The following is a 15,986-nucleotide window of genomic DNA, read 5'->3' on the forward strand; positions in this document are numbered from 1 at the left end:
TATGCATCAGTCACGCCTCTCCACATGACAGAAATGTAGAGGTAAAAAAAATTAAATAAAAGACTGAATCAGTGGTTAATCTGTTCATAGGATCATATATTAAAATGCTCACACAGTCTTTAACTGTGTTTAACATAGTTTCCACTTCTTTCTTTGTGTTTTGCCTCATCTTATCTAAACTTCAAACACTAAACAGAAGCTTATCTCCTTTTTAAAATGTCTCTTCAGCACTTTCAATGAGTTTTGTACAATACAGCGGGGGAAAACCGTACCAATAACAGTGGTATTACCACTATAGTCCTGTATCTACATATAGACAGTGCAGGTACTGTTCGAGCAGGTGAGTCACCCAGTGAGGTAACAGGTACAATGGTAATGTGTCACTGTGGCCTGAGCCCACATCTTTTGTGTACAACTAGCGTGCACCAGGGGAGTATTTCCTTTCTCGCAAGGACAGTGCAGTTTGACAGCAAAATGAAATTAAGAAAAAAAAATAACTGTAGACACCGGAGGCTTTTATTTAGATGGGAAAGTCATAACAAAAGGGAGATGACAGAGTGCAACTCTGGTTTTTACACTGTTGCTCTTTTTATCTGAATGCTTGTGGCATGATGGAAATTGAAACAACATGAAAACAAATCCTGCAGGGCTGTGAAAAGGAAGAGAAGAGAGAAAGGATGAGAAAACAGACAGTGACAAACAACAGACTTGCTGACTGAAGACGACGACAGTCGGGGGTGGGAAGGGTGTGGGGGGATTCTGCGACAAGCTACATTACAACACTGTGTTTCAGACACAAAAGTAGCTGACTATAATGATAAAGGAAAGTGGCTGAATAATAATTATCACAGTGTTGATTGAATTTTTTTCTTCAAGCTGATAACATGGGGTGATTTCAATTTATTATAACACAAAAGGATCCTGACGCCACATGAGTTTGCAATTCTTTGTTTGACTAAATTGATGGATCTGTTGCTTTGTGCACTAGAAGACCTCATTCATGGTAAAGAAAACCAATGTCACACATGGGGCGGGATGCAGAGGAACAAAAGAGGCACAAAAATAAATGTCTCAAGGCATTTTACTCTAGACAAATCTCTGAGCTTAAGTTTGTATTCTATTTTTTAATAGCCCTCATTGTATTTTTCATTTTATTCTCTGCTATAATTAACTTGTTTTTCCATCTTTCTCTCCTTTCTTTGTGTCTCTTAGGTTGGGACTCCTAATCTCTCTTTCCATAGGTCAACTACTCACACCCTTCGTCTGATTTGTTTCTCCTTAGCTGCTCAATTTTCCCTCTTTTCATATAGTCCCCTGTTTACTGACGCCTCGTCGCTCCTCTTCAGACCTCTACCCCCCTCTTTCCTGTCATGTCTGTATCCATGAGGAACCCACCTCAGCGCCGCCGCTCTCTGGGTCCCGTCTCACCCAAACGCATCTACAGAAACCTGTCTGTCAGACTGAAAGGAGGGGAATCATCTGTTGCCTCGGAGGCAGGCACACCCAAATACTCCAGCAAGTCTCCAGAATCTGTAAGATGTTTTGTTGTCTTTAAGAGGGGAGCTCTGATCTGTTAGCTGTGCTTTGCTTTATTCTGTCTTTATGCAGCCTTCTACCTCCACTCCACTACATCCCAGAGCAAAATACTGTATTTCTTGCTTCAGTTGAATACAGATCAAAATATTTTACCCTTACCTCTACTTTTATTGTAGATTCCCAAGAAAGTTGGCATGCTGTGTAAAATTTAAATGAAAACAGAAAGCAATGATTTGAAAATCTCATAAACCAATATTTATTCAGAGCAAAAAATAGGAAGAATTAAAATGTTGAACGTGATACATTTCATGTTCTTATTAAAAAGGAATATTAAGTGAGACATACATACACGTCTCAGAAGAAGCTGAGGTTGCATTAAAAGGAACAGCTGGTGCAACAAGCTGCAAGTAATTTTGTTCATTGGCAACTGGTCAGTAAAATGTTTGGGTGTAGAAAGAGCACATAAGAGAAGCAGAGTCTCTCATAGGAACTAATAGGGAGAGTTTTAGCAATACGTTATTTGTACAAATAAATTTGCAGATTGTATTGTAAATAGATTGTATTGCAGAACAATCTTATTGAACGTAAAGTTGTGAAGGCCGTTTCACCATTTACAGTAAATGATATCGTCAAAAGGTTCAGGATATCAGGATACATCTCCATGTACATGCAACACAGACAAATCTTAACATTGGCTGTAACTAATCTTTAGGCCCTCAGGCATTAATGCATTTAAAAAAAAGGACGATTCTGACATGAAAACCACCACATGTGTTGAAGAACACTTCCACATATCACTGTCTAGTAGTTCACTGTGTCATCCACAAATGCATGTTAAAAATCTGTCATCCGGAAAGTTATTCGTGTGAATATGAGCTAAAAAGGCCGCCGACCTCTCTGGACTGAGCATCAATTCAAATGGACTGAGGCATAGTGGAAAGCTTTTCTCTGGTATAACACATTAGAAATGGAAATTCTTTTTGTTTGGCTGCATACTGTGTACAACTGACAAGAGGGATCGTCCAGCTTGTTATTAGTGTACAGTTTTAAAAATTTTGCATCTCTGATGGTATGGGGTGCATCAGGGCCCAGTAACTGGCACCTTGCACATCTAAAAAGGCACTATAAGTAAAAGGTATGTACCAGCTCTACAGTAGCATATGTTCCCATCTAGATGGTCTTTTTCAGGATTGGCCTTGCATATTTCAGCAATACAATGCTATACAGCATAGTGGACCTATTACAACAGCATGGCTTTGCAATCGAACAGCCTGCCTGCTGGTCTCACCTGCCCAATGTCCAAACCTTTCAATAACTCTGAACATTTAGAGTATGTGAAATAAAAATTTAACATAAACAATCCAGTACAAGTTGTCCAAAACTGGCATTAGATAACAAGAAGACTAATTCCTCTTAAAGAATTCAGCTACTGGTCTCTATCAGTTCCCAGATTTTACCAGATGTGTCTTTGAAGACTGTTTCTGGAAAACAAAAAAGCTATGCATAGTGGTAAACATGAACCAACCTTAACATCATTTGTAGATTTGCTGCTGCCTTAAAATTCAAGAAAAGCTAACATTTTTTACAAAATAGTAAAAAGTCTTCGGTCTGAGCATTTGATATGTTTTCTATGCTCTGCTGCCAATAAACTATTGCCTTATATGGTTTTCCAATATTTCTTGTTATGTTTATTGACATGGTGTCCCAGCTTTTTTGGAACTGTGGTATTGATACCAAATACTTAAGTAAAGAATGTCATGTCTTAACCAACATTGTCACATTTGGTTTAATAAAAATATCTTAGTTAAATACGTTGTAAATGTTAAAACATAAAAAAATCACATAAAAGAGGTTTAAATGGTTTTCAGTTGTATGAGGAAGTAGAAGCTCAAGAAAAAGAAAGTTATTAGAGAAGGCAGAAGAGAGAAAGTTTCCTTGTCCTACTTTAAAAATTAAAAGTTAAATTGTCAAAATGAAGTCAGACAGAAGCATAGCGGGAACAACTTTGGGGTGGCAATGACTCAGGTAGTAGAGCGGGTTGTCCAATGATTGGAAGGTTGGGGGTTTAAATCCCACTCCCACAGCCATCTGTTGTTGTGTCCTTGTTCAAAACACTTCCCCCTCTTTCCTTTTAGTGTCGGCATCACTGTGTATGAATGAGTGTGAACCTTTAGGTGGTGGTCGGAGTGGCCGTAGCTGCCAAGTTTCCGTCAGTCATGTAGCTGTGGCTACATACACTATTCACAAAAAGTTATAATATTCAGCTTTTGGGTGAAATTTCACAACAAGCCTAAAATGCATTCAAACCTGTACAGGTGAACTTAATGTGATCTTCTCTAAGCTTTTAAATGCACATGTCCAACTGTTAAATGTTTCAATAAATTTTGCACAAGTTGCTGTTCTCTAACAAGGAGCTTAACGGCAAAAATCACGGCAGGTGTGTGATCCTTGAATTGACCAATAAATGTCCCGGTTCAATTAGAGCTGGTGTTTAAACAGTTGTCCTCATCATGCTGTTCACATTTTGACATCATGAGACCAAGACGACACCTAACAATGGAACAACAGTCCCTTGCCATTGCGATGCTTCAAACAGGACGTTCTCAGACAGAAGTGGCCACTGAGCTTGGAGTGTCACAGAGTGTCATCAGCAGGTTGCAACAGAGATATGGAGAGACTGGAAGAGTCACAGAAAGGCCTAGAAGTGGACGTCCTTTGGCCACATCCCGTGCTGATGACCGCTACATTGTGAACACTGCCCTGAGAAACCGGATAATGAATGCCACTCAACTCCAGGCACGTTTAAGAGAGGTGAGAGGCACCCAAGTGTCACGTCAGACCATTCGAAACCGTTTCCATCAGCGTGGTCTGCGCGCTAGACGACCTGCACGGGTACCTGACCACACCACCAGGCACAGGCATCATCGTCTTGCATGGGCCAGGGAGCATTTACGCTGGACGAGGAACCAGTGGGCCTCAGTGCTGTTCTCTGATGAAAGTCGATTCACACTGAGCAGAAATGATGGCCGGCAACGATGTTGGAGACGTCAGGGAGAGCGCTATGCATCAGCCACTGTTGTCACCAGGCCAGCTTTTGGTGGTGGCGGTGTTACAGTGTGGGCAGGGGTGTCCACTTGGTACAGAACTGCCCTACACTTTGTGAATGGTACAGTGACAAGCCCATACTACCTGAATAACATCATTAATCCAGTGATTGTGCCCCTACATGAACAGCACAGGCCTAATTTCATCTTCATGGACGACAATGCTCCTGCTCATCGAGGCCGCATCATCAGGGAACGGCTGTTGGAGACTGGTGTACCTCAAATGGAATGGCCTGCACTCTCTCCAGACCTGAATCCCATTGAAAACCTGTGGGATCAGCTGAGCCGTCGTGTAGAGGCTCGAGACCCTGCACCCCAGAACCTCAATGACCTGAGGGCTGCCCTTCAAGAAGAGTGGGATGCCATGCCTCAGCAGGCAATAAGTTGCCTTGTGAACAGCATGAGACGTCGTTGTCAAGCTGTAATTGATGCTCAAGGGCACATGACGAGATATTGAGACTTTCAAATTTTTTGTTGTGGTGTAACTACCATTGTTGTTACCTTTTGTGTTGAATGAATTTTTTGAGATGAGGAAATCAGTAGTGCATCCTTCTACTTAAATGTCTTACTTTTATGATATTATATCACTGTAGCATGAACATATTGCATTTTCCATAAATTTCACCTGAAAGCCAAATATCCCTAACTTTTTGTGAGTAGTGTATGTAGCTTATCAAGTATGAATGTGAAGTGGATCAATAATGGGAATTGTTCATGCTTAGAGTGCTGTCAGCAATAAAGCACAATATAAATGTAATCCATTATTATACCTTGGGATAAGCTGGGATAACTTAATAATATAAAGTCAAAGTTAATCTGATCCTCAAGCCACAAATTTGTTTATTTTTTTTCTGCATTTTGCCAAGACAGGATGTTTTTAATATTGCCAAATATAGGTAGAAGGTAGGTATCTATAAACAGAACACCAATTGTCAAGAAATTTAATTTGAGAAAGCTGACGTTGGGCTAACATTCCCAGATATGCATTAGTGACCAGCATGATGTACTCCAAACAGCTTTGACTTTTATCCTACTTTAAGGGAAAAACTATAGCTCGTGCTTCTGTCGAATTTTTGTTCAGCTGTGGATTACTTTTTAATTTTTCTTTTTTGGCTGCATGGTGCCGTAGTGGTTAGCATCGTGGCTTCAAGGCAAGAAAGTGGCTGGTGTGAGCCTCGGATGGCGGGGGGGTGCTCTCCCTGTCTATGCCTGGGTTTTCTCTGGGAACTCCGGCTTCATTCCACCATCCAAAGAAATGCATGTTAAGTTATTTAGCTACTGGAGTGAATGTGAGCGTGAATAGTTGTTTCTCTCTCTCTGTGATGGACTGGCGACCTGTTCAGGGTGTACCCTGCCTCTTCCTCAATGAGTTCCATCTCCTGCTCGGATAAAAACAATGTGTTTTTAGTAAGATTTTAATTATCTTAACAACTAATTAAAATAAGGGACAATAAAAGTATATATTTTGAATATCCAGTTAGTGTTGGGACAGTCAAACTTGAAATATTCTTCTCTTCAATTTTTATTTTGTTAGAAAATTCAACCAAGATCGCTGAGCAAAAACAAAAAATACTATTTTTTGAACACAATGCACAGCTATCTATATCTATATCTATATCTATATCTATATATATATATATATATATATATATATATATATATATATATATATATATCGATCTATCTATCTATCTATCTATCTATCTATATATATATATATATATATATATATATATATATATATATATATATATATATATATATATATATATATATATATATATATATAATGTATATAAACCCTCCCCCCAATATGCCCGTTTTTATGACATAATAACTGAAATTTCTGTCTTATGAGTTTGCATTATGAACACATCCTCCTGGGCTGTTTTGAATAATGTATCCTGTATTTCGGTTTCTTTTACTGCCTTTTTCCTTGCACAGCAGCTCCCTTCCTTCTTGTAAAATAAATCTCTTTTGACATATAAACCCTCCTTCTGTATCTTACAACCTCTGTGGCTCTGCACCCTTTCTCCTTTTCCCCATTAGTACAAGACCCTGTGGGAGGCAGTGGAAAATGAGGACACTTTGGCTGTACAAAGCCTTTTGTCCAGAGACCACACCAGTTTTGGAGGAGGAGGAAGCATGTGGGAGAAAGGAGAGAAGAAAGAAAAGGAGTGGGACAGAGATAAAGAGAATGGGGTGAACAGAGTAAGCGAACAGGGTTTGGTTCCTCTGGATGTTGCTGCCCTTACCCACAACTCCCCTCTGTTTCATGTGCTGACAAAGGCAGGAGCTCGACATAACCCTGTTTGTGAGTTCTGTTCTTTAAAATGTCAGACATCATATCAAAAGCCAACATTGTAAGACTAACTAAATGCAAATCCATTTCTAATTACATTAACCCTCTGTCCATTTGAACTGCATTTCCTCTCAGTGTGCCGGCCGGTAGAGTGGTCTGCAAAGCTGGACACTCTGGTGGCACTGGCAGGTAAAAGAGTAGAAGAAAAGAAGACGGAGCTGGTGAGGAAAGCTGCCGCTGGGCCTCAGGCGCAAGCCGATGCTCAGAGACAGATCCGTCTTTGGAGACTGAGGCTGCAGCTGTACTCCCGGATGAGAGAGAACTTCCAGAACACAGGTCAGTGGTCGGGGGTCAATCTGTGGCATTTCAGAAACTTTACAAACTAAGCTGGTTATCTCAAAATTTCTTAGGGCTTTAATTACACTTTTAAAAACAGTGTATCCTTTTTCCAACAGAATTATACTGTTCCATCACTTATGTAAAGGATTTCCTCTGCATTTACATGGAGCAACAGATAGTAGTTAGTTACCCTGCTTCGTACAGCGAGACATTGTAGAAGTTTGTGTTTTGTCAAGCAGAAGTAGGAACTTAGAAGGTCCTGTACACAAAAGGTTTCTATTTCAGCAGTTCAGAGGAGAGATACAATCATCATCCGAGAGTGTCTGAGACATGTAGCCAGTGCAGGTTTAAGTCCCAGCCTGCTGCCTTTTGCTGCACGTCACACATGTCTGACCTCTTTCCTGTCAAGCTACTTGAAACAATAAAAAAAAAAAATCTAAGTGTCCAGAGAACATTTCACATCAGCTGGGAGCTTGCTGTCTTTACACTTGGTACTTCAAAGGATTGTTTGGACATTTTTATTGTATTTTCAGCAGGGTGATTTTTCTCCAAAGAAATGTATGTTAACTTCACCTGTCGCCCATTGATTTTCCTGTGATTCATAAACATTTTGTTTCATTATGAAACACCCAGCAGGGCCCCACTGTCTGTATGCAAACATTCCCAAATGCTAAGTCTGCTATGTTAGCCACCACAAGGCAAGTTAACAGCATTGTTTACATATCTAAAGTTCACATGAACCTGTTAACAAGGTTCAAATATTAATATTCAATCTAGGTTAAAGACTATCTCTTTAAAGTTCTGGTATAACAAGGTAAGCACTTCCCTCGCACTGATTCTCTACAGGGCTCTCCATTTCTGCTGATAAGACAGCAGTCATCAAGTATTCAGTTCAACTTCTTGCTGAAGTTTCACTGATTTTTTTATCCTTTGTCTGGCCTTTTGAAAGCTTTAACCGCCTATAACCCCCTTCAGCTTATCTGAAATTCAACAGACTGCCTATCCATGTTCTCCCGTGTCCTGCTCTCTCTCCACTGGCTGCCCGTATCAAACAAAACCCTGATGCTCGTCGATATGAACAGGAATCTGCACAGATAATATTTTCAATGATTTATTGTTTTCTGCACCAGCGTGCTCGACCGTGTTGGCTCTTTGGTAGTTTATGATGATTTCTTTTTGTTTAGTTTTCTAGAAAGATGTTACGACGTCTCTTCAGCTCTAACTCTTGTTACACTCTACAAAAAAGCTTTTCATTGGTTTTATTTTATTTTATTCCAGTTTTCTTCCCCGACTGTTTCATTATCATAGTGTTGAAGACAATGAGGCCCCAGGTCTTCTGTTTATTCGCTGTGATTTCTTATTAGGAATCTCAGGAGAAAAGTAGGTTGGCTCTGTGATTAAAATCTACAATATATACAGGCAATTTTTTTTTTTTTTTTTTTTTTGCTTAGGCGTACGACTTAAACTATATCGATGTAACTCCAGGTCACAGCTAAGTTTGAGCTGAAGTAAAAATCCCTACATACAGTTTCATTGAGCAGAACATACTTAGATTTAATAACAAAGCAGAAACTCTGGGCGATCATTAATGTGATAATAAGCAACAGCTCCAGTGTTGCCTTGGAGGAACACAAAGCTTCAAGGGAGGTAAAATGAGCAACTCTGGTTTGTTGGGTTGAAAGTTGGAATAATGAGATTTTCACTGACACACACTAGTGTTAATTTAATGTACATTTAATTTCTTTCACTGTAATTACATAAAAGAAACAGTCAGTTTTGTTTATGTAAATCAAGTATTACATCAAATATGATACACCGCATCACAGTGAAGATAAAAAGTCTTTCACTTGAATGGTTGTTGTACTATTTGGGATCAATGCACATTTTTAATACACATGTTTCTTTAACCATCCCAACCAGAGCCCCCTGGCCCTCCCAGTCATGTATCAATCCTGATAACCAGCATATCATCTCTGTGTGTGGTGATCAAAGAACCGGAGGGTAACACCATGGGACTCATCACCCGCTACAAAGGTAAGATAGAGAGATTTTAATATGCAGTTGTGCAAAAACAAAGAACATCCTCATGCAGTTCTGAGCTTTTACATGCTGGCAAGCCATGATTATAGATCAATTGGTTCTTGCTAGATTCAAACAACAACAAATGAAATGGCATTATTTATTCAACAAACGCTAACCCAAACTGTAAAAGCAAAATTTGGAAAACTGAGTGCACTTGTTATGCTTCCATGAGAACAAAGAGGATGCGTAGCAGGCATGTGCTGTGAATCAAATGACCTACCTAACAGACTGTCAGCAAGTGGGTCAGGGTTAGGTGCTTTACAAAAACTCCTCTCCAAAATCATTCTATAGGGAAAAACAGAGTTTAGAAATGAATTAATTTTAATATAAGTCATGAGCGTTCTCAGGACTGAACTCAGTTCAGACTGAGAAATGCTCAGCATCGTAGGAAAAACCAGAAGAAGCAAATCTCTGACTCTACAGGCCTCAGTTAGCGTGTTAAGCGTTATGGTTAATCGTAGAGTTGAACACAAAGCCGTCTTACTTACATCTATAACATGATAACCGAAGAATAAATAATTGAGGTGTTGAAATGATCGATTCAAAGTCCATCCCTCAATCTGGTTGGGATACTATCAGGACCTTGAGATGCCAATAAACATCCTGTTTTAGCCGATTTAGTGACGCCTCGAAAAGTAAGGCTGTAAAGCTGATAAATGGTGCACCTTCTTTTTCACATGGATACAGTAAATATTAAATATTGTTTGTATTGGTACAAAAAAATCAAAGCATTTTTTCTATTGTTAATACTGGTTTGCATAAAAAACTTTTGTATATGCACTTGGTTTCAGCTTCAGTTTTGCACAAGCATGAGAACCAATTTCATGCTTAAAGCAGATTAAACCCAGGTACAGCGTGCTCCTCACACTGTAAATACTCGAGTCCTTCGTTCTGCCTTACTACAGCTCTGAGCAAAGCCAGAAGCAAATTTGTCAGTGAAGGTGATTTTCATTTACAGTGGAATGGAGCACCTCGGCCAGCTTCAAGCGTGTTCTCGGCTCGACCCAAGTTACAGAGACCAAAAACCCCTCCTATATTATCAAGGGACTGACAGCAGTAAGTGATGCAGACATACACAAGCTATAAAAAGAAACTAACACATAATCACACTGACACAACACACTCAGTAGCTCTAGACCATCAAGTTGACTGTATTTATGTCTTCAATCATCACCATTTTCCACAAAAGAAAACTTGTCAACAGCCTTACTAAAGAGGATGAATGAATAATGAGATCACTTTCTGATCTCTTTGTCCTGGATTGGAGGATTCAAAAAGTTGATACATTGTGATAATTTGGCACTTCTGTTTCTTCCTCCAAATGCAGGGAGTGCAATACTTTGTAAGAGTGAGTGCATTCAATGTGAAGGGATGGGGACCGCCTCAGTGCTCTACTCCAGTCAGCGCTGCCCCCTCTAGTGAGTATACTGAACTGCAAAACTGATGAAAGGAGATTTATGGCTTGCTAAGGCTATCAGTATTGTGAAATGACTTGGCTAACACTGAGCTTGATATGAAGAAGTAGAATCCGGTCACGATAGTGAGATTCTTTATGACAAACACTGAAAATGCTGCTTGAATCACTGCGCCTTGTTCTCATGCTAGTTTCATTTGGAATTATTAGCATAATATGTCATATTGCCACCATATTTAATGCCTACATGTCTGCAAGATAACAGGGTTTATAACCTGAAATCCTCATCCAACTTAAGAAGAGACCTGCTTTCAGTGGTCCAGAATGAATCAATATTGAAACTTGATAACGCAGAAATGGACTCTATGCTCTCTGCTTCCTTATCAGCCATGCAAAAGGAAGAAGAAGAAAAAGAAGAAGCAGCACTCAGGACTTGACTACAAATGACTTCTTTGTGTCTGAATTAATTTGTCTGAAAATAAAGTGAAAGTGATGATTAGTCTCTGCCTTTGATTCTGTGCAGGTTGGAGAGAATGTGTTGGTGTGAAGTCACAGTTCAGGAACCACGAGGGTCTTGTGAGGAAACTGCTGGAAGATGCCAGAGAATCACAGTATAGAGGATACTGCATAGGTAACACTGGGTATTTAAGTTGCAGGTAGTGCATACAAATGATGCTTTTAATAATGGAAATTGTTTGATTCTTTTATCATTTAGCTATTAATACTATACAATATTTAATATTTATGATGTAAATTTAAGAAAACATCATGAAAAGAACCTATTTTTTACTTTACACCACCATTCACCAGCTCTATTCAAAACAGAGGAAATCATCTCTCTACCTACCAAGTCAAATATCTTCAGCGTTTGTCGTGAATGTATTCTAGCAGATGAAGCGAGTTTCATCCAGTCTGATCCTCCTCTTCCTCATTCCACAGAGAGCTCAAAACCCCAGAGCCCCAGCAAGCGTCTGTCAGTGTCTCGAGGCATCAAACAACTCTTCCAGTCTGCCACCAAGTTTGTTCGTCTCCTACAAAGGTAGCGCTCATCTGTCTTACTTGTCCCACTGTGCCCAGTAGGTATCAGGAGAACTGGATTAACTGTGATGTGATCACAGCGGCGTAGGCTTCGAAGTGCAGGTCCAGCTTTGCGTTTTGCAGCTCTTAGAAAAAACAGCTGTCACATCTGAGTTGAGATAGTTTCACGAGACGATTGTGGAAGTCATTTACAATAAACTTGTCAATGCTTCTTCCGCCACATTTAGAGTTTTGCAATCACTGGTACTGACAAAACTGGAAATAACCTACTTTTCGTCAAGAATTAAAAGCTGTTTGAATATTTGAAAAGTTCTCTGATTTTATCATGCTTCTCATATGATGAGACGGTTTGTCTTTGTCTTATAATGATTTCGTAAGGGGTGTGTACCTGGCCACCGTGTTCTACCACAAGGAAAACATCCTGGTGACAGCTGAAGATCAGATCCCACTGGTGGAGATCCAGTGCTGCTCCACCTCTATCACCAATGACTTTCTTTGGTTTGCTAAGGTTTATTTAACATTCTTATTCCTCTCAATATGAAATATTATTACATGTGCCATGTGGTTTTTTTATTTTATGAAGGTTTGCGTTTATGTGAATTGAAGTGAAAAACTGAGGCTCTTGTTCTCTTATAGTTGTCCTGTGCATGGCAGCAAGTTCCCTGGCTCCAGCAGGGCCTTTCCTCTGCTCACTCATCCCCATCATCCCTCCTTCAGAACCGGCACAACATTTTAAGAGCCGTTTCCCAGCTGCAGGTAGGAAGTTAAGCTGCTTATACTAAAGATAAGAGGCATCAAAATGAGTTAACTGCTGTTTTAATTACCCTTTTATATCTTTTCCTCCCTCTGCTTCTTCACCCACTTTTGCCAAACTCAAGAAGGAAGCTTCACACATATAAATCTGTTTTTTTTTTCGTTTTTTTTTTACAACATGAAAATCCTGAATATCTTCTTTATTTCATTTGTTTTGTTTCCTTTTTAACCACACACATTTTTTGCTGTCAGTCTTCTTTAGGAACGGTGGACCTGGGCCAGCTGTACTATGAACCGCTGAAAGACCGGCAAGGAAACATACTGCTAGTAACTCTGAAGGAATTCCCAAATCCTCCTCGGTGAGAAAAAGTCTTGCTTTATATCCCGTTAATCCCTGACAGACATTTTAATACCTCATCAAAGAGCAGAGAACATCAAATGGAGTCTTTGACTGCTATCTGAAGGACTAGATTCCAGCTGAGCACATTTCAAGAAACATTTTCAAGATCCTGAATATTTTTTTGTATTTTCACTCAGCATCCTTTTATGTTTTTCTTGTTCAGAGAAGATAATTACTTAATTCAGGTATTAGGCTGAGCTTTTTCCCACCCATAATGCGGGATATTTTCAAGGATATTCAGCCTGCTTTATTGTTGACATCCTTGTAAAAGCATTTAATTTTTGTTCAACTTGCCTGTTTTAGCCCTCCGGACCCTCCACTCCACTGGATTCCTTTGGCTCGACTGGAGAAGAACCGCAGCAGAACTCCACTGCTGCCTGAGCCTACTGCTATGGACATGCTGTACGAGCAGCTTAAGGTGAGTTTGGATCATTACAGGCATGCCAAGCAACAAAATCCGTCAAAAACAGCTTTTAACCTGATGCATGAATTAATAAAAAGCAATGATTTATGATTTGTTTTAATGTATGCAATAAAATATTTATAAAATAATATATAATCATAATTATATGTAAAACTTCTATAAAATATAGTGATATCATTTTCTTTTCCTTTTTATTGCAAAGGCAAATTTGTGTAATGACATTATGTTCAATTATATATTTATTTATTCTCCAGTGAGTGGAAACGTTTTGGATCCACTGAAGTGGTTTATTTACAAAAATACAAACCTCATTCATGAATATTTAAGAAAAAAGCTTGTAAATAGGTGTCCACTACAGAGCCACTGTGCACGAAATCTATTTAGCTAGCCCAAATAAAATTATACAGCAAAACATGAGAGGAAAAATAAGATGCAGGAACTAAAAGACATTTGAACACAACATTGTATTTTCATCCACCATGCAACATTTTTCTTCTCTCCAGGAGAAATTGTCCTTCCACAGACACAGTATTCAGTGGGCTCAGCCGGGTCTGTATGTGGGCATCCTGAAGCTGTGCAGCTCCGTGGAACAGATCAGGGTCCTGGTGCCTCAGAGGCTACCTAATCTGCTCTGCCACACACGGGTCCGACACAATGCCCACGTGTCTAGGTAACATAATTTCACTATGTTGATGTGTTGATCTATTGTTCACATGAAATGATAGCAGTCTCATAAACCAACACTCAATAATCTACGAAAAAAAACTTGGATTTTGGATTATCTCAAGACCTGTACATGTTCTTATTTGTTCTGCTTTTTTGTTTTGCATTATTTTGCGACAGGGAGGAGTGGGCATGGCTCCAGAGTCATGTTTACACCGCACACAATGGCAGTGGTCAGAACCTGTTGAGTGGTGAGGAAGATAGCTTGATTGAAGGCAGCAGCCTGAGTGAATTTGTCAGATCTCTGAGAGCAGCTGTCGCGCATCTCCTGACAAAGCTCAACATCCCCCTCTACAGGGTAAAAACAACCACCTCTAAACATTTTCCTCTTAACATAAAGTATTATGCAACTAACTTCTACAGGTATCATGGTATTTAACTGAACTTTTAGCTCACTGCATGCGCCATGCTGCTGTGTTTCTGCTAGGCGTATCAGTACGGTGTGTACACTCGGGAGCTGCTGCATTTTGGGGAAAAAATGTCCATGCTGCTGCTGCTGCCTCCAAGCGAGGACTTCAGCTCCAGTTACTGGCCTCAGGTGGGGACCAAAGAGCCCGGCCTCACCTTGCCTCTGCAGATCTTTGAACTGGGTAAGTGGTTATATGTCACTGCAGAAGGCCTTTCAAATAGTGCCAGTAATTTTTCCCCGGCAACTAATGCTCAGAAAAAGAGCTGAGGAATCAGGAGAGCAGCTATGCCGCAAGCCTCGTGCTCTGACCACCAGTCTGGTACTACTTCATACCTTGAGGTTTCTCTAAAATAGGTGGAAAGAAGACTTTCATCTCTTGTAAGAAAAACATTGTATTGCTTTTATGAGGAAATCATGAGTTATATTTCGCCTCATTAAGAGCTAGGTGTGTCATCTTCAAAAGAGAGCAAAGGAAAGAACTTTTAATAATCCCAAAAGAAAAATAACCCAAAAATTGCATCATATTTACTGCTAGTTTGGATGAAAAGGTGCTGAGCATCAAACAAACTGTGGGACATCTTGTGTCTGTGTATTGTGCGCATTTATCCTCCTTTTCAAGCACAATGAGGGTCTTGTTTTCTTTTCAGTGCACATCCCTCTTTAAAAATCCAACATAAAAGGTATATCAGTCAGAACTAATGTCTCTCTTTCTTTGCTTTGATGTAGTGATTTGTTATTTCTCTCTACTCTGACTGAACTAGTTCACTTCTGGACATATGAACGGGACTTTCTCTGCCAGTACTGCCAGTCCTGGGTAAGGCTGGAGCTGGACACTCATCTGGCCCAGCAGGCTCTGCGTGAGGCACTGGACACCAAGGAGGTCCAGGAAGCCAGAGAGATGTTGAACAACATCAGTGAACTTTCTCGTGTAAGCTTATGAAAACAGGGAATTCTCCTTTAATTGTTAAAAATTAAATTAGTCAAGTGAGTAGAATCGCACTCAGCGCTGACTGAACATCCTCTTTCTTATTTCTTTAGCGTCTTGATGTGGTATGGAGGGATGCCCGATGGATTATGGACTGTCTACATTGTGTTCGATCCAAGCAGTGGGTGGGAGCAGTGCCTCTGGGATTGGTGATGGGGGGAGACCCACCTCCATATCCTAATGGTGAAGAAGAGGAAGAGAGTTTGACTGCCAGACTAACATGGCCCCATCGGGTGCACACACAAAGACCTACTTCAGGTAGTGTAAAAGGTTTATCAATGGTTTTACACATCAGGACCTTGGAACCTTGCAGTCTTTGAATGGACTATGAACTTCTCTGTATGCCAAAGTATTGTACAGCTAAATATTCGCCGAAATGATCACTATCTTTAATATACCTTTAATTTTGGTCTCATCTATCTAAAGGACAGTGGGCTTCATTCACATTTACCAGTATCTTCTTTTAAATCTTCTTTT

At 39.9% G+C, this 15,986-nt stretch overlaps 1 protein-coding gene across 1 annotated transcript in view; it reads left to right on the forward strand.

The window, feature by feature from the left end:
• Positions 1–1,370: 1,370 nt before the first annotated feature.
• LOC306765278 (ankyrin repeat and fibronectin type-III domain-containing protein 1) overlaps positions 1,371–15,986 on the forward strand; it is a gene marked incomplete at both ends in the record, with an annotated part of 29,857 nt that continues 15,241 nt past the window's right edge. The window contains 17 exons of the mRNA XM_079252685.1: positions 1,371–1,532; positions 6,690–6,954; positions 7,078–7,278; positions 9,202–9,315; positions 10,322–10,419; positions 10,691–10,781; positions 11,301–11,408; positions 11,717–11,816; positions 12,194–12,323; positions 12,452–12,571; positions 12,821–12,927; positions 13,272–13,386; positions 13,896–14,062; positions 14,236–14,413; positions 14,543–14,705; positions 15,286–15,452; positions 15,563–15,767. Of these exons, the coding sequence (XP_079108811.1) occupies positions 1,371–1,532; positions 6,690–6,954; positions 7,078–7,278; positions 9,202–9,315; positions 10,322–10,419; positions 10,691–10,781; positions 11,301–11,408; positions 11,717–11,816; positions 12,194–12,323; positions 12,452–12,571; positions 12,821–12,927; positions 13,272–13,386; positions 13,896–14,062; positions 14,236–14,413; positions 14,543–14,705; positions 15,286–15,452; positions 15,563–15,767 (2,491 nt within the window). The remainder of the gene's footprint in view (positions 1,533–6,689; positions 6,955–7,077; positions 7,279–9,201; positions 9,316–10,321; positions 10,420–10,690; positions 10,782–11,300; positions 11,409–11,716; positions 11,817–12,193; positions 12,324–12,451; positions 12,572–12,820; positions 12,928–13,271; positions 13,387–13,895; positions 14,063–14,235; positions 14,414–14,542; positions 14,706–15,285; positions 15,453–15,562; positions 15,768–15,986) is intronic.

This window comes from Telmatherina bonti (assembly GCF_933228915.1).
Source record: "Telmatherina bonti genome assembly, chromosome: 14".
Classification (NCBI taxonomy): domain Eukaryota; kingdom Metazoa; phylum Chordata; class Actinopteri; order Atheriniformes; family Telmatherinidae; genus Telmatherina; species Telmatherina bonti.